The sequence below is a fragment of the Trichomycterus rosablanca genome, chromosome 15, assembly GCF_030014385.1.
Source record: "Trichomycterus rosablanca isolate fTriRos1 chromosome 15, fTriRos1.hap1, whole genome shotgun sequence".
NCBI classification, from domain to species: domain Eukaryota; kingdom Metazoa; phylum Chordata; class Actinopteri; order Siluriformes; family Trichomycteridae; genus Trichomycterus; species Trichomycterus rosablanca.
In genome coordinates this window covers 19,622,245-19,647,598 of record NC_086002.1, presented here as the reverse complement: position 1 = coordinate 19,647,598, position 25,354 = coordinate 19,622,245, and the positions used below count along the sequence as shown (strand labels likewise).

The 25,354-nt window shown below is 40.2% G+C and overlaps 1 protein-coding gene and 1 non-coding gene across 2 annotated transcripts in view; one reads left to right on the top strand and one right to left on the bottom strand.

The window, feature by feature from the left end:
• The window catches only part of LOC134328694 (NACHT, LRR and PYD domains-containing protein 3-like), a 235,750-nt gene extending 225,547 nt beyond the window's left edge, over positions 1-10,203 (top strand). Inside the window, exons 10-14 of the mRNA XM_063009872.1 lie at positions 8,553-8,726; positions 8,966-9,139; positions 9,340-9,513; positions 9,767-9,943; positions 10,167-10,203. Of these exons, the coding sequence (XP_062865942.1) occupies positions 8,553-8,726; positions 8,966-9,139; positions 9,340-9,513; positions 9,767-9,943; positions 10,167-10,173 (706 nt within the window). The 3' untranslated portion in view covers positions 10,174-10,203. The remainder of the gene's footprint in view (positions 1-8,552; positions 8,727-8,965; positions 9,140-9,339; positions 9,514-9,766; positions 9,944-10,166) is intronic.
• Positions 10,204-18,613: 8,410 nt separating this feature from the next.
• Positions 18,614-18,777, bottom strand: LOC134329706 (U1 spliceosomal RNA). The gene has a single exon (XR_010014930.1). It is a non-coding gene; the product is annotated as a U1 spliceosomal RNA (small nuclear RNA).
• Between the last annotated feature and the right edge of the window lie 6,577 nt (positions 18,778-25,354).

The following is a 25,354-nucleotide window of genomic DNA, read 5'->3' as shown; positions in this document are numbered from 1 at the left end:
GTGATTTCGAGCTCGCAGTGCTCCTGAAAATACACATGATGGTCATTAATTGACTTGTGAAAAGTCAGTGCTTGCTTCTCGCACCGCCAGTCGTTTTTACATTTTTTAATCATTTCTAGACTCGCCATCCGAACAGAAGTCTATTATTCGATGGACTATAGTCTATTGTAAAGTCTGTGAAATTTTTAATTTTTGATATGTAGTACATTGTAGTTTCCCTCTTTGGTTATCGTTCGTAAACACTCGAGAACACGGCACCTCAATTTCGTTACACCTGGTATTATTATGACAATGAAGAGATTCCGATTCCGTAGGACCACTCGACACATGGAACGGGGTCGAATCGAACCCGAAGGTAATAGGAAGGTTAACCCTAAAGCTGGAAAACCACTGTGCCCAGGGCTAGGGTGTTTGTTTTAGGTGTTTGCATGTGCAAACAAACCAAAAGATTGAGAAACAAAAATTTCAATAACAAAAGAACTCAGATATATAAGTGGACAGAGTTCTTTCTAGGTTTGCATGTGCAAAAACACTTTAAACATTACATCCCTAGCTCTCCTTTCAGATAGAACATCTGTCCAGTGAGTGAAATCCCTGTTATTTTAGTCAAAAGTTGTTTCGGGCACTACTCGCTCGCTAGGGCAGCGTGCTCGGGTTTTTAAACTTTGCAACGGTGTGTGTGTGTGTGTGTGTGTGTGTGTTCTTGTTTTGCACCTGAAAAAAAATATAAAACAGACTTACACAACTTTCCGCGTTGGAAGTTCGCTTGCTTGCTGACGGTGCTGATGCTGCGCACTTTCCCTCGTGAGATGAAGCTGAAAGTACACTTACTCACTTGTGCCCCTCCTCTCGGCTGAGCCAATAAACGAGCTTGCTGTAAAATCTCGTTTGGGAAGGATAGGACGTGCACATGTCTGTGAATGCGCTTTTACGCATGTGTAGGTTTCCAATCTTCACTTATAAACCAGTGTGTGCGCGATAGCAGCCTGTCCGTTTTCGCTTTGCATGCGCCCATGAATGTACTACAGACATCCCTGAATTAATTTACACCCACGACCTCTGTCCAGCTGTGTTTCTGGCTTCGGTTCTCGTACCCAGGTGTTTTCGGCACTTCGGGCTCGTGCGCGCTGCGTGCTCGAGGGTTTAAACTCGAACGGGGTGTCTGTTTTCGCTTTGCATGCGCCCATGAATGTACTACAGACATCCCTGAATTAATTTACACCCACGACCTCTGTCCAGCTGTGTTTCTGGCTTCGGTTCTTGTAACCAGGTGTTTTCGGCACTGCGGCCTCCTGCGCGTTGTTTAACGGTACATGGCCCAGTGCACCGCCAGCCTCTTCCTCGGGCTGAGGTTCTTGGTTTGAGAACACGAAGAAAGAAAAAAAGACAGACAGACAGACAGACAGACAGACAGACAGACAGACAGAAATTAAACTCTGCAACATGGTCACACGTGCGTGGCAAAAAACTCGAAGATCGTGTACTCACGTGGTGCACCATGGAGGTTCCTGAACGTAAAGGAACCTCCGAAGCCCATCCTCGTCCATTCATTTTTAAAGTATACAAGCACCTTCTCACAACCCGCAGAGTTGAAGAAAAAGTAGGGTGACTCAGACCCAGCGAAATGTTCCCGTGCCAAATTGACCCCTTCCAGCCACTCCAGCTCACTACGGCTCAGGCTGAGCTGCGCGTGGCCGTAGGTTGTGGCGGACTTGTGTTCCTCGACCTGTGGAACGGAGACACGGGACAAAGCGTTAGTGAGCCTGACCCTGGCACGGGGCCCTACGGGAACCCCGACACGACACTCACGTCTATGGTGACGTGGTCCCCTTCGACGTGGGCATTCCACACCTCCTCCACCTTCAGGTTCTTAAGAACGCCGGCCCTGTGACCGGAGACGGATATGAAATAACCCGTCAACAGGCCGAAGACCTGATGAAAGTTCTCTGTGGAACCATTCTTGAGAGATTCTACGGGAAGAAAAAGAAGAAGAGACACTCGGATAGGGTCTGTTTCTGTCTCGCATGCGCGCAATCGACGGAAAACACGCGTGTGAACACACTCACCGATCTTCGCAGGCAGTACGATGCTGGCCTCCCTGCGGAAGCTCTTGAGGTCCTGACTAGAAACAATGTTTTCTGTGGGGCGACAAGAGCACGAAATGGGTTATCGGTCACAGCCACTGTTTCCACGAACCTAGTGTGACGTGTTCGGGCGCGAGACTCACTGGTTGCCTCTTTACGCACGGCTTGTCTATGACAAGTCACGTCTTTTTGGATGTCACGCAAGCGCAGCTTTATCTCATTGCGTAACCATATGAAGTGTACGCCATTCAACTTCACAGTGTTTCTAGGAAGGTAGGACAGGAACTCGAAGAACTTCCGCAGACTCATGAGGTTTGATCGGATGGTGGTGGAGGCAAGCTTGTCCTCAAGCAAGACACCGATCCAACTGAAAAACAGACGTGAGAGCACAGGACACACACACACACGTACATCAGCGAGGAGGGACGAGCGCGCACGGTGAAGGACCTGAACGAGGACATGTGTCCGATACTGACTTTCTGATGGATCTGCGTGTCTTGAGGAACTGGAAGTTCCTCTTGATGAGGCGGCCCTCGCCCGCGTATATTAAAAACCTCCTTACATGGCTGACCGAGCCCTTCGCATTTTCAAGCTTCTTTGTCAATGGGTTTGTCCCAACGCAATGCTCGAGGAACTCCTGCAGCAACTTCTCTGTGAAGGCGACAGAATCGAAACGTTAAAGACAATGCCTCACGTCTTGAGAACTTTTTTCTCATGGACTTCTTGGGACTGCGTGATAACAGCCTCTGGAGGCGCCCTAGCTCATAGAGGTTTTCCTGACATTCCATTCTCGGGCAACACCCCTGAGGCACGAGGTTCAGCCAGGTCTTCAGCTGCCTCACCCTGCGCGCCATGGCCAGGCAGGCGGGGTTTCGTCAATCGGCGCTGGGGCCCGGCTGCACCTCGTCCGGCTGCGCCTCGTGCGGCCGCGCCTCGTCCAGCCTCGCTACCGCGCCGGCTACGGCCTGGGAAGCGACGCCGGACGTGGACGGTGGAGGGTACAGCCTCCCCGTGTGTCCAATGTCTAGGGTGGTGACCATTGGCACCTCGGGGTGGCTGGCCCTCAGCTCGGCAAGCTTGACCATGATGGCTTTGTTCTTGGAGTTGTTCTTGTAGTAATCACGCTCGCTGGGCTGAAAAACAAGAAAAAAAGACCAAAGGACATTCTCAAGCTCATACTCGTGGTGCTCTCGTGACAAAACACAATCTTTTTCTAAGAGATTCGGTGTTCGAGAGACACGAAAGATTACCTCCAGGTCCTCATGGACCGTGGCGAAGTGACGGTCGAGACGCCTCACGGCCTTTGAAGTGCAGCCTGGCACGCTGCACTTCAAAGAGTCCCGTATACTAAACAGAAAGAACACGTACGTTGAGGGGTTTGACACGAGGCGTCCCGACACTTATCGATCTTGATGCTTTTTCAAAGACGTTTGCAAAATAATTTTCAGGCTCAGTCTCACCGTCCACTCGCCAGCTGTAAAAGCAGGTTCTTCTCTTGCTTGTTACTGACAAGATGGTATTTTAAAAGGTGCTGTGGAAGGTTTGAGTAATCAACCCCACACACCGGGCACCTCTGATTGCGTAACGGCATCTGGAAGTGACAGAAGACCACGAGAGACCGTTCAGACACCCTTAAGAGAACAACATTACACCGACACCTGACCCAGACCACAACCTCGGTGTCTAAGGGCTAACCCACCCTGTTCTCTTCTGATATAATGAGTTTACATTACACAGTGAAAAAGTTAACAAAACACTCAGAATTACATTTCATTGTTTACAAACTTCACAACACTAACACTAAACTACTCAATAACAAAACATTACCTACAAATCCTCGAATTCACAATCACAAACAATGTTTTTTGGCAGGAAATGTGTACTTTCAGTTTTTTTAAATGTTCACACTCCAGCTGTCATTGACCTGTGTGCTGCTGAGAGCTCCTATCCCCAAAAAAGAGATCCGGGACACTTTGGCGATATGTCCCCTTACCCTAGTGTTTTCCATCACTTTGAGCTAGAAGGACCGGGACCGTGCCATATGGTGCGTCTCGGAACGGGGAGCATCTGGTACGGATCTGGTGGGGTCTGGGCCTTGGGTTCGGCTCCTATCCCCAAAAAAACCACTTTAGAGATCCAGGACACTTTGGCGATATTATACCCTAACCCTAGTGTTTTTTTATCACTTTGAGCTAGAAGGACCGGGACCGTGCCGTACGGTGCGTCTTGGCACGGGGAGCCCCTGGGACGGATCTGGTGATGTCTGGGCCTTGGGTACGGCTGGAATCCCCAGAAAACCACTTCTGTCATCTGAGACGCTTTGGTGGTATCTTCCTGTACACCAGGTTTCGACCACGACGGCGGCTATCTTTTAATTATTTTTTTGAAGGGGTGGTAGGGGGAAGAACTCCGTGTCCTGGACCTAACCCTGACCCTCCCTTTCACGATCGGGATCTTCCCTTCCTAGGTCCAGGGCTTGTCTTTGACAAAAGTTCAGGGGATGTTTCACTAAAGCGTCTCGGATTACCGGGCCCCGCACGTCGTGTATTGATTCGGCAGGCCTACGACCTCCGCTTCCCGCCCGACCCGTTTCGGGGAAGGTTTTCGGAAAAGTTTGCAAAAGCGTAAGGTGGATTCACGGGGGGCCCGCCCGACCCGTTTCGGGGAAGGTTTTCGGAAAAGTTCACGGAACCGTCACTGGGACCTCTTGGCTATCTGGCCACGCCAACCCCCCAGCCGGGGGTCTCAGACATCGATTTCGTTGTGAAGCCCGAAATGGCATTGCACCCAAAGGTGGAAATAGCGCCGCCGAAAAATGGGAATTTGTCATTGCCAAGTTGGCAATACCGGCAATGCAAAAAATGACAGAAAGGTAAAATTGCCCCTAATGACCCCACCAAATTGCTCTTAACATGCCTCTAACCCTAATTCTAAACATAACCCCACCAAAATACCCTAACATAATCCCAACTAGAACTCTAAACTCTAAATTAGTTTTTTTTCCCATGTTACCACAGTGTGCTCCTCAGGGAGCACAATCTGGTTGCTAGTTTTTTTTTTATCTCCTACTCTCCCAATGTATTACCATTTCTAACGATGCAAATTTCCCCATTGTGGGATTAATAAAGGATATCTTATCTTAAACACAACCCCATCAAATTATCTTAAACATATGTAGCGCCCCAATCCCCCTAAGGTGAAAGCTTAGGTCTATGTCAAGGAAATAAGGATGGGACCCTGGGTCCTGTGAACAATGTGAAGTTCTTACTTAATCTAAATGTTTTCTAGATGATTTTCCTAGACACCCAACAGTACTCAATAGGTGAAATAAACCAACAAATATACTTAAATAACACACTATTTACACACTTTATTGTATACCTTTTAACTTAAATCAAAGTGTTTATAAATTATAATTATTTATCCTCTCAGGAATAGTTTTAGCTACAAAAATGAAGTTTTAAATCATTTCAATAACCTTTTTTAAGGTTTATTAAGTAACACAAATGCAATCGTATAAAATAGTTATAAGACAAAGCACATATGAAACAAACTTATGTAACCCTGTTACTTTAAATAAACAAATAAATTAAATATATATTTCCTTAGAAATACACTGAAACCCTCAACAGTTATTACTTCAATAAGTCAAATAAAAATATACAGTTCCCCTTTAGGTACTATATAACAAGCATGCATGCATCATACTAATGCCGGCAATACCCAAATAAAGTTTTAACCCGTTGCAGGCCTGTTCCGTCGCTCGAGTGCGTTGGGGCCTTAAAACAGAAAAACACTGGCCGCTTCACTCCTTGGAGCAAACAAAAAAGAAATAAAAGAATGCCACAATTCCTAACCCCGTCTCAGGTGAATGAAAGGGTTTCTTTACTCACACCGGATTGGCCAACTGCAGAACGATGCTCGGTGGAACGAACTTCCAAGGACGAAAGTCCCACTATCAGGCGTTGGTGAGAACAGGTGTGTAACGGTCCTCATGCGGCCGTGACATCAGTCCCTCGGTCTCAGGTACAAAGAACCGGATACTGACGAAAGTCTAACTGTTATAGCCGTCTTCAATCGGCTGTACTGATACACACTAGCTCCCTAATTGAAAAGCTAGGATACTCTAGGACATTTATACAGTAGAAACACGCTGCACTGCTTAAAAGTTATCGGATTGACAACATACGGCAGATACAAACCAGCACTATAATTAGGTAATCTAGCTGAAAACCTAGGACTGGTGTTTCACTTTTAATTTATTCCGAAAATCTCGGAATAATCATAACTTTACCGTCTCATTCCCGTTCTCTCTTCACACACACATCTCCACACTCCTGCGCGCACCCCCGCTCCTCCTCTCACGCCCGCCTCCTCACTCTCATCCAATCACAAAATGTTTCTATCCGGCTGAACATTAACCCGTCCAATCAAATGAGAGAGTGAAGGTGATTGACATAAAAAGGTAAACATAGGTTGTAATGAACACATGGAAAGTTATACTCTCCAATCTAACTTTTACCAATTCAAAGATTTAAACTTTATTAAAACCAAAATGACCAAAACTGTTAAATGATTATCTATTTAGTTAAAGCTTAGTTATTAACTTATTAAAACTTATCATTTACAATTATCTATTCAAGGGGTTACACATAACCGTAACCAAAATTCTAAACATAACCCCAAACATAATTCTACTAAATTATGCTCCAAAACACAATCACCTACACAAAACTACTGAGTAGATTTTTTTTAAAGATCTCAAAAAAAAAAAAAAATAGTTAAAGTAATGACACAAAAGATTTTTAATAACACTATCTCAGGTCAGAGAAGTGAACAGGCGAAGTATTGGGGAGGATTATTTTATTATTATTATTTTTATCATGTCAGATTATTTTATAGTTGTATTATTTTATTGTATTATGTTATTTTTTTATGGATTACATTGTACATTTTATTCACATTTTATTTACACATCTAGTTTTTAACATGCCAGTTTTCGGTTAATCTCACCTGTGTGCCAGTGCACGGAAATACATACAAAAAATTTAACTGTGTTGTACTTCTTAGTTTAAACACTTGGTGGCGCCACTGTCTTGAACAAGGCAGCGTCTCAGGGAAACCAGAAATGGCGCAACCGAAGAGATGCAAGATTGAAAGCGAGTGCAGAATATTTCAGAGTCGGTGGAAAAGTGAATATTTTTTTATAGAAACCAAGGGGAAGTGTGTTTGTCTGATTTGCAATGAGAGTGTTGCCGTGATGAAAGAGTACAATGTACGAAGGCATTACGAAACGAAATATCAGGCCTTCACCTCCTACACTGGTGCCGAGCAAGAATCTTTTAGTTACTTATTTATTTATTTATTTTGCGGTCAAACAAAGGAGATCATCATAATGAAACGAAACCATAGAATTATCGCCATAGATCAAATAATACAATATATTTATGAATGTATTTTTTCCACCCAAAGTGCTTCCACCTTATATATATATTTTTGTTCGATAAGCCCGGCGATGTCCGTGTATTATGGTTAGGAAGTGTATATATATTTATATTGATGTATAAATTCATATATTATTATACGGGGACACCTAACCGATCGTCTGACTTATCTTTAGTTTGCTTGGGCGAAGCACAGGCAGAGCAGAGAACGCGTGCACGCGCACGCCTTCGAGAGCGGTCAGCTCGGAGATCTGCTTGCCTTGACCTGTTGCCACTGTTTGCCCGAGGGAGGTTTGGGATTTGTAGTCCTCCTTCCTCTGGTCGAACTACGAACTGTACTCCCTCGGGTGGCAGCCTGAGGAGGCTCACTAGATTAGCTCCCTCCCGGGGGAATAGGCCGACTCCTAACACATACCACAGTAAGAACAACTGAGTAATTTTAAATAGGTCGTTTATACCTCTATCGCCCTCGACATCGCCAACCCCCCTCCTCGGAGTCAGACACACAAAGAGAATCAGGAGGATGCCATAAAACATACTACATATGTCATTCAAAATAAAAAAATACATCTGGCGCCATAGAATCTGCTATGCTCTGAACAATTCTGGCCTTGTGATGTGATAGATTGTCTTAGATTTACTTTGTTTTTACATTCTTTCTATCTGATTGTTCTGATCTCTTTTGTGACCTAGGTCGCAGTGCTCTAAAAACATCTTACACTTAATGATTACTAAATATGTGAAAATACATTATATGGTTATAAAAAGTCCCTCACTCATATTAATTTATATCACAAATATTACATATATATTTGGTACCTTAAATACAGTAAACAGTGGAAAGTTTAAGAATTATTAAATAAATGAATGATTGACAAATGAATAAATAAATCAATTTAAAGTGTTTCTCAATATCAGACTCTACAGTATGGTGTAAGCATTTTTAACATCATACAGAGCTGGAACTGCAGTTTTGTGTTTGTAATTAATAAAGAGAAAATACTGATCTATTATTTCTCTCCAGGTTGTGGGATTGTAATCTAACAGAGAAAAGTTGTGAAGTGCTGTCTTCAGTTCTCAGTTTAAACTCCTCCAATCTGAAACATCTGGACCTGAGATACAATGACCTGAAGGATTCAGGAGTGAAGCTGCTCTCTGCTGGACTGGAGAGTCCACACTGTAAACTGGAGATACTGGAGTAAGATCTTCACTTTCACTGAGTTTTATACACATTTATTTATTTGCACTAATCACTTCATCCTAGGAAACAATCAGTGTAAACAAATAAACCATCTCAGCACACACACAATTGAACTGCTTTTACTTTTATCTGCCATGCTGTCTGGGTAATATTATCAGTTCTGCTACTTGAATTCCACCTACTGCTGTAGGGTGATGTCTTTCATTTCTCTGATTGATCTGATTATTTCTCTGCAGGTTGTGGAAGTGTAATCTAACAGAGAAAAGTTGTGAAGTTCTGTCCTCAGTTTTCAGTTTAAACTCCTCCAGTCTGAAACATCTGAATCTGAATAACAATGAACTGAAGGATTCAGGAGTGAAGCTGCTCTCTGCTGGACTGGAGAATCCACACTGTAAACTGGAGATACTGTGGTAAGAGCTTCACTTTCACACTGTAGATACAGAAGATCTTTCAAAATTAGTTAACCAAAGAATAATATGTCAAAAACACATTTCATTCATGTTTCATTTAAAATGCTGCTGAAAGCTAAAATAATGATTCTTTGTTTGTGATTGATGGGAAAATATTTATACTGATACTGTGTCTGATTAATCTGATTATTTCTCTCCAGGCTGTGTCTGTGCAATTTAACAGAGAAAAGTTGTGAAGTTATGTCCTCAGTTCTCAGTTCAAACTCCTCCAGTCTGAAACATCTGAACCTAAATACCAATAAACTGAAGGATTCAGGAGTGAAGCTGCTCTCTGCTGGACTGAAGAATCCACACTGTAAACTGGAGATACTGGAGTAAGATCTTCACTTTTACACTGTAGATACAGAAGATCATTCATACAGAAACTGTTATTGATGTGTGTATGAGTTTGATATTTTACTTGTTTTCCCCACACAAGATAAAACACTTTATCATTAATATAATAGAATAGTTTTACATGTTGAAGATTTCTCAGTGATGTTGTCTGGTTGTGAGATCTGAATGGAGATGGAGGAGGAGGTGGGAGAAGATGATGTATGATTTTTATTAAATGATTTTCTTCTGCAGGTTGAGGAGCTGCAGTATTACAGATGAAGGTTTTACTGCTCTGGCTTCAGCTCTGAAATCAAATCCATCATCACGTCTGAGAGAACTGTATCTGAACGGCAATAATCCAGGAGAATCAGGAGTAAAACTGCTCGAGGATCTACAGGTGGATCCACAATGTAACCTAGAAAAACTAAGGTAACATGCACACATTACACACACATGTCTGTCTTATTGTACAATCAAAACTGCTCATTATCAGAACTTCATCTGTATCAGGGTTCTTCAGTGAACAATGAATCATGTAAAATGTTCTATCATTGTTCCAAGTGATGTGTGTGTGTTCTGGTGTTTATATTGATTCTGATCTGTCGAGTCTGATAGGTGACAAACATCTGATCATGTCTGATTTCTTCTACAGCATCTGATTCTAATACATATTGAATTATGAGATAAAGAGCAGTGAAGATAAACACCATCTACTCTTCACACTGAGATTCTACATGGTGACGCTTTGTTCAGTTTCTTATTGCTCAAATCTGTAAACATGCTTTCTGTATAACTGTGTGCATGACATCACTTCCTGTACAAGATCAACACCCTCAAACCCACTCTGAAGTGCTGTAGCATGCTGTTCACTATCTGACATGTAATGAAAGTTTAAAGAAGTTTAAATCTACTGGAGATGTTGAGATTCTGTCTGGAGGAGAACATGAGGAGGATTACTTAAGAGACCAGATACCAGGCTGTAATCGTGACACCTTGTGTTCATGTTACTGTAATAACTGACAGTATTGTGTAATTTCTTTTGGAAATATCTTTTGTATGGAGTTTATATTCTTAATTACTTTCATCTTTCTGCAGTAATGCAGTGCAGTAAAAAAGTATTTATCTCATTTTTTAATGTTCTCTATTTTTGCACTGGTCACACTTGTAATGTATGTATCAGACAATGAAACACATTTAAATATTTATGACCAAATAAAAAAAAAATGTTTTAAACAATTGTCTCATTTATTTAAAAAAAAATGTGTGTGGATCTATGAGGAAAAGTCACTGCACCCTTAGCTACTAAATCAACCAGTTAACCAAAGTCTATTGAATTGGGTTTTAATAAAACCTGTCTGGTAGCAGGCAGCAGAGATTTAAACTCAGATGTGAAACAAAATGATTGAAATCTACCAGTTTAAAAAGGAATACACAGCCATTACTTAAATTCACATTATGTGAATTGGTGGGCTTCTCAATATATAAGTGCAAATATTTAAATAACCCCATTAAGGCTTAAGGTATAAGACCAGCCTTAGGGCTCAAGGAGCAAATTTTTGAAGGAAGGGGGAGGGGAGCAGGCATTCTTTGTTTATCTTTTGCCATGGGAGTCTACTGCTGTAAATGTTGTGACATTTGGCACAGTCTTTGGGGGCATTCCTCTAAAATTTTTCATCAAGTTTCATGTCAGCACCTTAAAACCTCTAGCGCCACCATTGAATCAAATTTGGAGGTGCATTTACCCATGCTACTAGTGAATCAGATGGTTGATTTTTAAATCTGAGGTACCATTGGCACAAGTGAAAGTGGGGTTGGTAAAGAATATACCCATGGCTGTAATTGCATGCCTCTAAAATAAATATAAAATAATAAATAAATATAAAATAAAAATAATTATAGAATAGACATTCCCGTAATAAACAGAAATACACAGTAGTACTGTACATAAAACAACACACATCACATTTCATACTCCATAATACACCATCACATACACTATAATACATTTCCTTCTTTTTTTATAAAATGTATTTACCAGAAACAACAATAACTCTCATATTTCTCTCATATTTCCTTTATTTCAATAGTGTTGTATTTTGTAGGTGTAATTAGGGCTGTCGCGGTGAAAGAATTTCCCCTTGCGATATTCAGCCTGTCTCAATATCGCGGTATGCGGTTATATCGCCATTTTTTGTGTTTTTGAAAATTACTTAATTTTTCTGGATTTTAGAGCTATATAAACAAGCTTTATTGTTAGGCTATGATTCGGTATATTATTGCTTTATAATGACAAAGATGAGACAGCTTTAAGACCAATGAAATGTGTGTTTATTGTTAAATACAGAACAGAGCAGGGATGCGCGTCTTTTCTCTATTAAAAACAAGGTTTAAATTTAGCTTCTAGCCTAGACTAGATATACAGTGTGAAACAAAAAAAAGTGTTTAGGCTAAATATTTTAAACGCACATCTAATCAAAATATGGTAAAAAAAAATAAAAAATAAAAAAAAAATAAAAAAAAATAGAATAAAGAATAAAGTCTGTAAGAGTTTAAACCTGCGTTCATGCGCGCTAGAAAAACCACGTTCACCTGATGTTGTTTAGAGAGGATCTGAGTGGGGTATAGCGATGTTCCCGGTGGCACTAAAACTCTCTCTGATGGTGCTCGGTGCACTAATACACACGTGTACTGTACCTGCATGCGACTTTACACAGCAGAGGAGATCTAGCATGGTTATCGCGCCACTATTAACTTTGATCTTTTGCACATTCTGAGGTTTAATTCTGCAGCTCTGAGTTTTATTTACTGTTTAACATCAAACCGGACTGAGATCAGACACGCGCGCCGGTGGGGTCTGATTATTGTGGATGTTTGGGGTGCTTTGGGTGTTTAGTTCACTCCACGGAGAGTTTACAGGTACCAGTTAATCTGTGGATGTGTATGAGGGGGGTAACTGGGGGTAACAGGGGGTGCGGTGCAGAAGAGGAGGCTGGAAATAAAAGATAAAGAATAAAGATCAAACACGCCGCGCTTTTCTGGGCACCGCGCGCTCTTCCACTTTCTTTCCCCGTGTTTTTCCGCGCGCGCGTGTGTGTGTCGGATGATCCATCAGTTCTGACGCGAATCTGATGTCCTTGGCACCGGCTCGTTACTACTACGAGATCTAGCATGGTTATCGCGCCACTATTATCCATCTATTTAGTAGGTATAATTAACATAACAATATATACTACATTTTAAGTTATTATTCGTTTCAATACATTTTTATTCAACGAAAAAATACATTTAAATCATTCCAGCAAGCCAGCAAGAGAATATCTGCAGGCTGCAATGCCATATTAACATATTAACCGTCATTAAGTGTTTTAGTACACCAAGGCTGTTTAAATATAGTCTAAATTACAAGTATTTATTGAGTGTGAATTTAATTTAATCATTAATGAACTTGCCTATAATTCATGTTGCGATTGTTTACATTTTAAAACACAAAGCCTGACACTCAGCAGCAACGGATGAGAACAGGTTGCGGGAAAATGTCGCTCTTAGCTCATTTTCATTATGAATTTATTTAACATTTATTACGCCGATGTAAGCGAAAAACAAGATGGACCCTGCAACAATAAAAAAAAAAAAAAGAGAAGAAAGAAAAAAATTTGATTATCGCGATGTTGCGGTTGCTTGGCATGCCCTGCGGTTGGCTGGTCTATACCGCGATATTTCAAAATTGCGGTTAGCGCGACAGCCCTAGGTGTAATTGCACAAAAGAAAGAATACTTTACTCGTAGTTCCTTCTTCTCTCTCACTCACTGTCCCCTCTGTCTGATACACAGCGACACCTACTGGCAGGAGTAATTATACAACATATAATTAATATAATATTGAAAACACCGGAAAAACACTGTTCGCTGTGCGAATGTTCACTCGCTGTATATATATAGAGAGACGGTCGGAGTAAACTTGTTCGTGAAGTAACGTGTTTCATGAATTACGGTTCGTAGTCCGAAATTTGTTCATACGTTAAGTTAAAAAAGATAGTTCGTAACCCAAAACCATTCGTAACTCAAGGGTCAACTGTATTTAGAATGACATTTTCTCATTGTCAATATGTTAAACACAACCCTGATAGCACATATACAGTACAGGCCAAAAGTTTGGACACACCTTCTCATTCCTGTGGTTTCTCTTAATTTTTTTACATTTTCTACATTGTAGATGAATACTAAAGACATCCAAACTATGAAGGAACACATATGGAATTATGTAGTAAACAAAAAAGTGTTAAACAAACCAGAATATGTTTTATATTTTAGATTCTTCAAAGTAGCCATCTTTTGCTTTAATGACAGATTTGCACACTCTTTGAAATTTTCTCAACCAGCTTTATTAGGTTTCCACCTGGAATGGTTTTCAATGAATGTTTGTGCCTTGTCTAGAGTGAATTTTTGGAATTTGTTGCTTTTTTAATGTGTTTGAGACCATCAGTTGGGTTGTGCAGAGGTAGAGTTGGTAAAATATAAAACATATTCTGGTTTGTTTAACACTTTTTGGTTCACTACATAATTCTTCATAGTTTGGATGTCTTCAGTATTAATCTACAATGTAGAAAATAAAAATAATCAGAAAAAACATTGAAGAGAAGGTGTGTCCAAACTTTTGGCTGGTGTGTCCAAACTTTTGGCCTGTACTGTACATCTCAGAGACGTCTGTTGGATGTAACCCAGTTCGTCTGGAATACGTATTTAATAGAGCGTTTGCTCATCTGCAATACGTCTCTGATACGTCGCTGGTGGATCGTGGAAGATCTTCAGCTGCTGCATTCCAGATCAATCTTACTACGTCATCATCATGCCTTCGTCTCAGAGACGCTTATGAGAGCTATCCGAGACCATTTAATAGAGCGCTTATTCATCTGTAATACATCTCCTAAATATCAGGCTTGGATGCTGAAATGGCGTTCAGACGCTGCATTCCAGACTTATGTGTACAGTATAGCTAAAATACAGCGTCTGAATGTAATTGAACGTGTGTGTGTGTGTGTGTGTGTGTGTGTGTGCACTCCCCTCTCATGTACTGCTTTAATAATAATAATAATAATAATAGATAATACAGATAATATATCTATAAACAACAGACATTATAATCAGTGGTACTAACATTCTTATTTATTATTGTTCCTTGACACTCACAAAATTAAGTGAAATATGAATTCATGAATCAAATTTTTTATATATGATAATTAAACATTAGAATAATAATCACGATGTACACAAATAACAAAACAAAAATAGCAATTAATTACTAAATAAAATAGAAATTAATTTCTCCTTCCTGGTGCCAGCCGCAAGTAATCCTTTAAGCAGTTCTCCGCTTCTGCTTCAGTCGGCGCTGGCAGCACTGGATTTTTCATCTCGGCAGCTGTATGTGAGAAACAAACAGTATTAAAAGAGTCACAAAATAAGTGCTACACTTATTCTATATTAAAGTGGATAAATGGCGTTGTATGTAAGCAAAACGTAGCCTAATCTGACAAAAGGGCATGGTTTTAAACATGACGTTGCTGTCGTGGTCTTCTTTATTTGTATTTGAGCTTTTATTGAGTTTTTAGGTTTAATTGAAGGTTAATTATTGAAGGTTAAATTTGCTGAAAGCTTTACCCCATTTGAAGTAAAGTCGATTTTTTTGTACAAATTACACAAATTGTATCCTATGTGCTTTGACAACACATGAAAACCACATGACCAATAGCCGGTGTTACGGAGAATTCAGTTCCCCCTGTTTCCCCTTTAACGCGCATGTGCAAAAATCATGACGTTTTTTTGTATTTATAGCGGTATGTTCTTTTCACATTTCATGTTGTATGTTAGGTAACTTGTGATTAAATACATACTTTAAAGTATTGAATGAACTACTGTCAGAGGTTTTATTGCTCCACCGCAAGTCAGAGGTTTTACCGTGGTAAAGTTAGTTTTATATTGGACATTCGCCTGACATTCGACTTTCTTCACACCGCCAGTAGCCGGGGCGCTCTTGCGGGCAGCCTTAGTGGCGAGCTGCTTCCTCGGCGCCTTACCACCGGTGGATTTACGAGCGGTCTGCTTGGTTCTTGCCATCGCGTCTGGAACTGAGCACGTCACGAACTATAGGACAGAATATGTTAGCCCGCCCAACACGCTCTTTTTAAGTACCAGAGCCGCTCCGCGCTCATAGGCCCTTTTCACATTTCCGGGTTTGGAATGCGGAAGTAAAAAATAGCAGGGTAAACAGTGCAGCTTAGCCGTACCGGTAAAATGGAGCAGCATAGCAAGTGCTACTGTAGCGTACCTTTTTGCTCTAAGAATAAAAGAAAACATCCACATTGAAATTTTCACGACTTCCCTAACAACGTACATTTACGCCTTAAATGGATTACTGCAATTAGGAGAGAAGAAGTTGCCAAATGTACTATTCTGCGTGGCAGTACGTATGTGTGTAGCCTGCACTTCAAGCCTGAGGAGTTGTATGTGAAAGAGGGAGGGAGCAGAGTTAGACTCAGAAAGGGATCGGTTCCATCGCGATTTGTCTGGAATGATTTTGGGAGTCGGAAGGATCGTCAGGCACCATACAAGAGGGCAAGTACTCGTCTCGGTTTTAACATTGAAGCCGCAACGGGAGAGAGAGACAAGCAGGAACCGGGAGCTATGCTAAATGAGCCTATGGCTAATGTTATGAAGCATGATTACTGGCATCCACCGTCTCCTGGTGAGTAACATTACAACTAAATATACCAATATAACAGTCTAAAGATACTATATTTATCTGAATAACAGTGTAAAGATGCAATACTTACCTGACTAACAGTCTAAAGAGTCTAGAATATAGCCTGAATGAATGTCCAGCACATCTTTTGACTTCATTTTAGATATTTAATGTAAAAGAATATCGTAATGTAATGTGTTCCTTCTTTTGTCACAGGTGCAGTGGATGCTGCATCTGCAAGGATACAGGAGCTGGAGCACAAGGTGATGGAGCTGGAGAATGAAATAAAGCAGATTCTGTTTCTGACAGACCAACCTAAGCTGAATTATTTCAATAATAATAACAATTCAATAAGTCATTTTCAGGTTCTAGAATATTTCAGTTCAGATTCATGTATTTTTTCTAATTTACTTTGTACAAAACTCTGCTTACATGCTTAAACCTTTTCATCACTTTTCTCAACCACTCAGGGCCATAGCTAATGATCTGGGGCCATTAACATCGTATGTAAATAGGCATGTAAAAAATCTGGGTGTCATTTTTGATCCCGCTCTTAAGTTTGAGAAACAAGTTAATGCTGTTTTCTTTCAACTTAGGAACATTGCTAAAATGAAAAGTATCCTTTCTTTTAATGATTTGGAAACAGTAGTGCATGCTTTTATTTCCTCGCGTATCGATTTTTGCAATTCACTGTACTTGGGAATCAGTCAGTCAAGCTTGTCACGTCTACAGCTGGTTCAAAATGCAGCCGCGAGGCTCCTGACCGGTACCAAGAAAAGGGAGAGCATTACCCCCATACTTGCATCATTGCATTGGTTACCAGTCAAATATAGGATAGAATTTAAAGTTCTATTATTTGTTTTTAAGGCTTTACATGGCTTGGCTCCGAGCTATATCGTTGACCTTCTCTGTGTTTACTCCACTCCATGAGCTCTACGATCCTCTAACCAACTGCTCTTAGCTATTCCACGTTCTCAAATGAGGTTTAAGGGTGACAGGGCCTTTTCTGTAGCTGTCCCAAGACTCTGGAATAGTCTTCCACTTTTCATAAAGGAGTCCCACACAATAGATGCCTTTAAGTCAAATTAAAAAACTTATTTGTTTTCTTTGGCATTTGAGTCTTCTTAATGAATACGTTTTTAATATTTTTTGGGTTGTCATAGCCATCTTTGTTTTAGTGGTTTTATTTGATTTATATGTTGGTGCGTATGTATGTTATTTTGTATGTATGTTAATGATTTGTTAAATGTTATATGCATAGTTGAGTGTTATTTATACTTGATTTTAATGTACAGCACTTTGGTTGTCTTTTAAATGTGCTATAGAAATAAAGGTGACTTGACTCTCCCTCAAGCAAATATGGTTTCTCTATCGTTAGTTGTTCAGGTGTTATGGTTATTGTCTAGAGGATGTTTTTGTATGTTGATGTTGCTTCTGTTGAAACAACACTGGATATGGAAAAATGTTTCATGAATTAAGATAATCATTTTAATGAATTTAAGTAATTCAAGTTTGCATACTTTTATAAATATTTACTAATATAATAAATCAAATATATTTTAACCTTCTTTTACTCTGCCTTTTGTTTGTTTGTCAATTCAGTTACGGTTATTAAAACAAATGCATTCTTTAGAACACAATATTAATATTGTCTCAGTGAACATGTTTATTTTTGAAGTGCATTTAAGGGTAAAATGTTTCTTTTTGTGCACTTAACAAAAACAAATTACTACAAACAAATGTCTAAATATATTCTCAGTGCTGGTTTATGTACATTTTTTAAGGCAAAATTCAATATTTCAACAAACATTATGCAGAGACGCAGTGAACTCCATTACAGCGGCGCTTTGTTTACCCTGCTAAATGAAACCGGAAATACGTCATCGGGCTCTGTGAAAAGGGCTAATAGCATCTGCCAAAAAAAAAACACCTGGTTCAACCAAAACCGAAGAAAAAAAAAAAAAGATCATTTAAAATTGATTTACAAAAAAGAAAAAGAACCACTGCAAAAATCCACCTGATAAGCATGCACTTTACAGGTTTGGTATAGCTTAATCATGAAACGGTCAAATTAGCCTAAGAAATAGTGCAAGCGGCTAATTATGTGCCCAGTGCTGAGGCTGATCTAAAACACCGGTCTCTTTAACGTTTGTATCAACAAGCTTTTTATGTAAACGCTGCCTATCCAAAAATAGCTCTGGACCACCACTTTTTTACCCCACGCAAAAAAACCACGAATCCGTCCTATCGTTCGGAGCTGCACGCAAAAGAACAACGAATCAGAATGAAAATCATTCAGAACAAGAAACTAAATGAATACGGTCGGCTTAAATCTACAAGCTCTTTCTTTGCGACCACAGAAATCAGGGGAGAGCGAGAACGCGGTCCTTCATTATCAGAAATTATACAGTCGAGATTCCCACATTTGGGGAATTCGCAGCGATCAGCACAACCGATGTACAATGGCTGAGCCTCGCCCTGGGTGAACCACCTTCTTGATCATGGTCTCGCCCCTGCCAGGTAAGTATGAGGTCCAGAAGCACCGCCGAACAGAGACACCGAATCACACACCGTTCAAACTCACAGTGACTCCACTCGATAATGGACCTCGTTCGCTTTCCGGTGATTTCTGTGCTAGCAAAGAAAGAGTTTGTAGATTGAAGCCGACCGTATTCATTTAGTTTCTTGTTCTGAATGATTTTCATTCTGATTCGTTGTTCTTTTGCGTGCAGCTCCGAAATGTCCATGTTTACTTCGCTTGCCAGACATGTTTCATCTACATAGTGAAAGAGGCTGTCTTCTTTTTCATCAAAATAGGAGAGACGCAATAGCACCATATCTTTGACATCTTCTGAGCAGCCCTCCAACTGTCCTCTCAAAATCTTAGGTTTGTGACAGCCTGCAAAACTCGTTTGTTCTTGTCTGCACAAATGGTTCTCATGAAGTCCAGAAGCCGTTTCCCCTTTTTTTCCACACTAGTGAGGAAGGTGTCCTTTAATGGTACCCCAGTGAGCTCTTGGTAGTGAACTGTCATGCCAATCTCCTTAAACAAAAAAGGCCACTCCTCCATGAGAGACTGCAGGTCTGTTCCCTTGTTTACCTCTTTACGTTGGGAGTAGTAGGTGCACATCATCAGAGTTTGTACCTCGTCTGGGTTGAAGTTAGTCTGTTCACTAAGCACTTTCATTCTGTCTTTTTTCTCCTGTTGGCTTTTTGGTGTCTCACTCACTGGCATGAATTTCATGTCCCACTTTATGCAGCCATATGTGTCTTGAACAGCAGCCCTTCGTTTAGTTGGGATTTCATCTGTGTCACAGTCATCTGCCTCCTGTTTGTGCTTAATCATCTTCGGTATTGAAAACCGTCTCACATTATCAATTCGGGCTTGTAACTGTTTGACCAGTGAGTGATAACCTGGACCCACAATGTCGCCTTCTATGACGTCTTGCAGTGATTGTGGATACTTGGCAACCATTTTTTTGGCAACTTCCGTCGAGGCTTGTTTAGTCGGAGAAGCACAGACTTTCATCATCTCGGACACAACAATCCGAATCATTTCTCTCCATAACTTTGGGCTTGGTCGTTTTCCCCTTTCCAAACACTGAATCAGTGCTTCAGGACACCTCTCCCATGGAATATGGAAGGTGTCAACCCAATCTGCAGCAGCACATGGGTGTCTAGGCGAGGGAGAGGAAGAGAGTGAGGACTGGGTCGAGGAACCTGGAGAGCTTAATGCTGCCTGGCTGTGAACTTCAATGTCCTGTGCTGTACAAAATAATGAAATTAACAAAATGCATTTATTGATGTTTAAACTGTGGTTATAATTCAAAATAAATTCTAACATAAATTCTGTCAGAATGCACTTACTGGTTTGTTGCCAGGCAGCTACCAATTTCCTTGCTTGAATTGGTCTGAGAACTGAAAGCAGATCAGCTTCCTGAATGAAGTGAAAATCCTCAGTGGTCTCCACCCCCAATGACTGTAGTGTCTCCTCTAAAATACTTAGAATTGAGGCTGGGAGATCTGGCAACACTTTGGTAATGGCACTGCCTATGTTGCTTTGTTCTGAAGTCATTTCTGAATTTTCTGAAAGTGTAAACAAAGCTCAATTAATTTCAAAATAACAGGCCAGGATATTCATTACTGTGACAACACACTGTGTTTTAGTGGAACTATTTGGTACCCATCCTTGATGTAAGATGACAATGGATAGAAATCAATCAAGTCACTGATGTTCAGACACAACATTTTTCCATTGTCGTTCTTAACTGAGTACATATGGTACTGAGGAATGAATTCTGCTCTACATAGTAACACCAGAAAATGAACACCGTCATTTTTGATCAGAATAAGCAGTAGCTCACCAAACTCCACAGAATCAGGGTTCCCTGTGACAAGAAATTGTCCTTTCTTGTATAATGTTCCCTTATAGAGCATTTCAGTCATGACCTTTGTGTTGGTCTCAGTGAAGTCAAAGTGGCTCACTGCATCTTGAATGGCTTTACTGTATAGTACTGAGTAAAATGCAGAAGCACCTTTAGCTTGCATGACATCTTGACCTATTGATCCTGCTGAAAGATAAGCATGCAACATCTGATGTCTTTCAGACAGAGTAAGGCAGAGGTTTTTAAAATTCTTTAAAGTCCTTGCACATCTCTTGAAATAACTGTGCTTACCCTCAAAGCGCATTGTCCACAGTCTGATCAAGGGGCCAAATTTCAAAATCAGTGCTGGATAATGGCGTAAATAATGATGTTTTGGCTTCAGGTTACTAGTAGGGAATAGACATTTTCTTGAATCTAAATATTGTTGAATAAGAATATCAAGATATGCAACCTGAGGCACAGAGATTTTCTGAGCACAGATCATGTCCATAATGTCTTTCAACTGCAGAGTCAACTGCCATACATTATCTGTTGTATCTTCTATTCTGTCACCAATTATGAGAGGCAGCAACCTAAGAAAATTCAAATTCTGGATGGCATGTCCTGAGAGTTTAACAGCTTGAGAACTGACTTCACATGGCTTTGTAGAAGAATCAGAGCCACAGTATTTGAACTGCTTAATGCGACGATTTAAAGTCGAGTAAGTGAACCATCCCTTATTTTTTATAAAATATTTAAGATAGAGCGCAACATCATAAGCCAGAACACCCTCAAAAATGTCATGTCCTAGACAAGGTGGCAAACCTGGCTGACAGACATTGAAGTATTTTAAAGAATTTAATACTGACTTAAACTTTACTCCTTCAATATCTGGTGTACCTTCAGTTTGGAGGCGATCAACAGCAGAACTGTAGCTCTCAATGGTGCGTGCTGGTCCGCACAGATTTGGATCGTGACCTTGAAAATCAGATCGGGTTATTAGGCAATACCTACAAAAATGTTCTGATCGACTGAAATTTTCCGTGAAGCCACCAATGCAATGTGAGCCCAAATTATCTCCAGCAATGCAATACAGGGTTCCTTTGACTACTGTTTCATCTGATACTACAATCCCATTCTCCTCCAATTCCTTTAAGTCTGATAGTAATTCAGAAAAGACCTTAGCATGGCCAAACTCTTTGAAGTCTTTCTCCCTACACAGTAAAACAAGTGACATGTGGTTTGTGTCTGACCGTACATGAGGGGGCAAATTAGCAACAGATACATAAACAGCTAATATTTTATGTTTTGTCTTTGCAGAGCCTAAAGCATAGGTCACTAACAGGCGGACCGCGGTCCGGGTCCGGACCCAGAAGCTGTCCCATACGGACCCGGACCTACAGCCAAAACAGAAAGTTATGATTTGAAACTTGACGGAGCGCTTCTATTTTAACCGGCGCAGCTTCTGTACCATTTACGGTAGCGGTTTAGTGGATGAGAAAACGCACAGACACCAGAGATCACGTGACACCACTCAGCCAATCAAGTCTGTGCATTCCAGCCGGTAAACACTGCGACTCTACAGTGCAGACAGATGAGAGCGTTAGAGGCGAGTTACATGTGGAAAGACGGTGGAAAGAAAAAGAAAGATAGCGAACGTAGAAAAAACGAAGGGAGAGATACAGACGACCGTGCCGGAGAAAGTTGAGAAAAGACGAGTGAGACAGGAGACAAATGACGCTCTCCAAAAAAGAAACGTGTACAGCGAAATTACAGCATTTAATCCGTGATGGAGAGACTCATTTCTGTTCTTACTTCCCACTGGAGCACAATTTATTTTTATTTTCTCCTAATTTGATAAGAGAAAGGTTTGATAAGGTGGGGTGGTCCGGGTCCTCTCTGTGTGGAGTTTGCATGTTCTTCCCGTGTCTGCATGGGTTTACTTCGGTGCTCCGGTTTCCTCCCACAGTACAAAGACATGCAAGTGAGGTGAATTGGAGACACTAAATTGTCCATGACTGTGTTGGATATAAACTTGTGACCTGATGAGTCTTGTGTAATGAATAACTACCGTTCCTGTCATGAATGTAACCAAAGTGTAAAACATGACGTTATAATCCTAATAAATAAACAGACATTTGATTTGACAGTCAGTTATTGATTACATGCAGATGTTGATACAAACATACTAGGCTACTTATATATAATATATATCAATATATATATTATATGTTATGCAGTGATAGCTCAGTGGTTAAGGTACTGGACTAATAAACAGAAGGTTGCCACTGTTGGGTCCCTGAGTAAGGCCCTTAACCCTCAGGTGCTCATTGTGTAAGTCGCTTTGGATAAAAGTGTCCGCTAAATGCTATATATACACTGTATATATATATATATATATATATATATATATATATATATATATATATATATATATACACTGTATATATAGTTAAACATTCCGGACCTTTGCTTCAAGAAATTTTCTGTAACTGGACCTCTTCAAATTTTAGTTGAATACCCCTGGCCTAAAGGATTAACAACTTCAAATGTATCCTGGTATAATACTAACTTAAGACATGATGCATTTTGACAAAAAAACTTACTGGATTTGAATATTTGACCATCGATAATGTCGCTTAGAACATCTGAGGGAGACTCTGTCATGTGTTCACCTGGCACACAATTCTGCCACAGATCAGATTTTAACAAACACTTTAAAGTCTCTCTCACAGGCACATAATATGCAAACCTATCTCTCCTGTTCTCATCTCTTCCCAGAAACATTTTTTTAGTCTCCACATAGTTGAACATTTTTTTAAAAGATTGTGTTCTTGAGAATGCTGTTCTCATTGCCCCTGTATGACATTCAGAGAACAAGTCAAATCCCCTGACAGAATCACAAACTTTGGTGATGTCTCTATCTGATAATGATGTGTCATTTTTTAGCAACGAAGCAAGTTTACCCAAAGTGTATGTCTGACCCAACTCATGTATGTTTTGCATTTCCTCAACTATGTTCTGTATGGTTGAAGCAGGTAATAGAAACTGCCCCTGTAATTTCAAGTAAAATAAACAGACATTTCTGAAAAAAAGATCAGTAAAATTTTCTGACATATCTAGATCACCTTCACACACTTGAGTGACAATGTCATCTGATTCAGTTAGAACCGATGATGACTGACAAAAGTCTTCAAGGTCAGATCTTCGTTTACTGCCCATATGTCACGAAACCACAGAGGTTCTCTGTATATGTCACTGACACTGCTGTCTGCAAAATCTCTGTGGTTTCGTGACATATGGGCAGTAAACGAAGATCTGACCTTGAAGACTTTTGTGCATCCTTTCACTGGACAAGTCACCACACGTCCTTCCACAATATGCTCCTTCAAGTGAGCTATTAAATCTTTAGTATCTAGACACTGACGTTCACACAACGACACTGCACATTTAAACGAGGTGGCTGGCATTCCATCAGTAACGGCAACAGGAATGCCTGCATTGTGCCTCCGGTAAAAATGAGCCTTAAAAGCTCCATATCTACAAAATGTCTGCTTGCAACCGGCCCCGAAACACTTAAACAAACAACGTGGCTCATTTCTATGAAGTTTACAATGAGGCATATAACCCCTCAACGTCTTAACCGACTTAACACAGAAATCACAACTGAACATTTTCCTATAAATTTAACTGATCTGAACTCATACAATAACTCATAAGGGTACGACTGCAGGGAATAAAGTGTTACATTAAGCGTTAGCTAGTTATAGCTAAGACAACTGTAAACCAGGCTACAGAATTAGCGTTAGCAAACTCGAGGTACAGTTAACGTTTTAGTAACGTTATCACCAGCTTAATTTAACCATACGCCAGCGAAACAAACGGAGAAAGTTTTATGTATTTACCAACAGGTACAATTTTGAGAAAAAGGTAGTTTGTACGCGAATAAGTGTAGTCTTCAGTTGTCGGGACAACGTGCCATCAATGTAGATTTCCACACAAGTGAAACACTCCGTGGTAAAGTGGCGCCAACCGCTAGACAAAATTAGGTCACAACGGTCGGCGTGTTTAAACGATAGTTGCTCGTTTTAAATTAGCAAGTTACTCTGCACTATGAAATACTTAAAAAACGTAATAATTATTCGTATGGCTTATAGCAGTGATTCAAAGCTAGAAAAATAGACCCAGTTATCTTTTAATAACGTCTTTATTTATGATACACACAAAGAAGTATATGTTTCTTTTAAACTGTATATATTTCAGAGTCACATTATAAGCCAATTGTGTATTTATTTTTAAGGTTAATTGTTCTCTCAAATTGTAACTTTGATCATGTAAAAAAAGAAAGTTGAATGAATATAAAATCCGAGTGTCTTTAGAATATGACAATACAAACCATTATTATACCATTTTAAATAGGTTAACTCCTGTCAGCAATCTTCCAAATGGTCTGTGTATTCTTACTACTGAGTGTATTAGGCCTATAGTGTAAGAATACACAGACCATTTGGAAGATTGCTGACAGGAGTTAACCTATTTAAAATGGTATAATAATGGTTTGTATTGTCATTTAGCTCATCTTAGCAAACACAACACCCCAACAACCATTACACCCTTAGCAACACCTGGGCAACCATATAAATTGACAACATTGTTCCACAGCAATCATTTAAGAAATGCATCTTTGTAGTTATATTTTAGTTTTTCATTGATTGCACTGATTATAAAGGTGTTCTGTGGT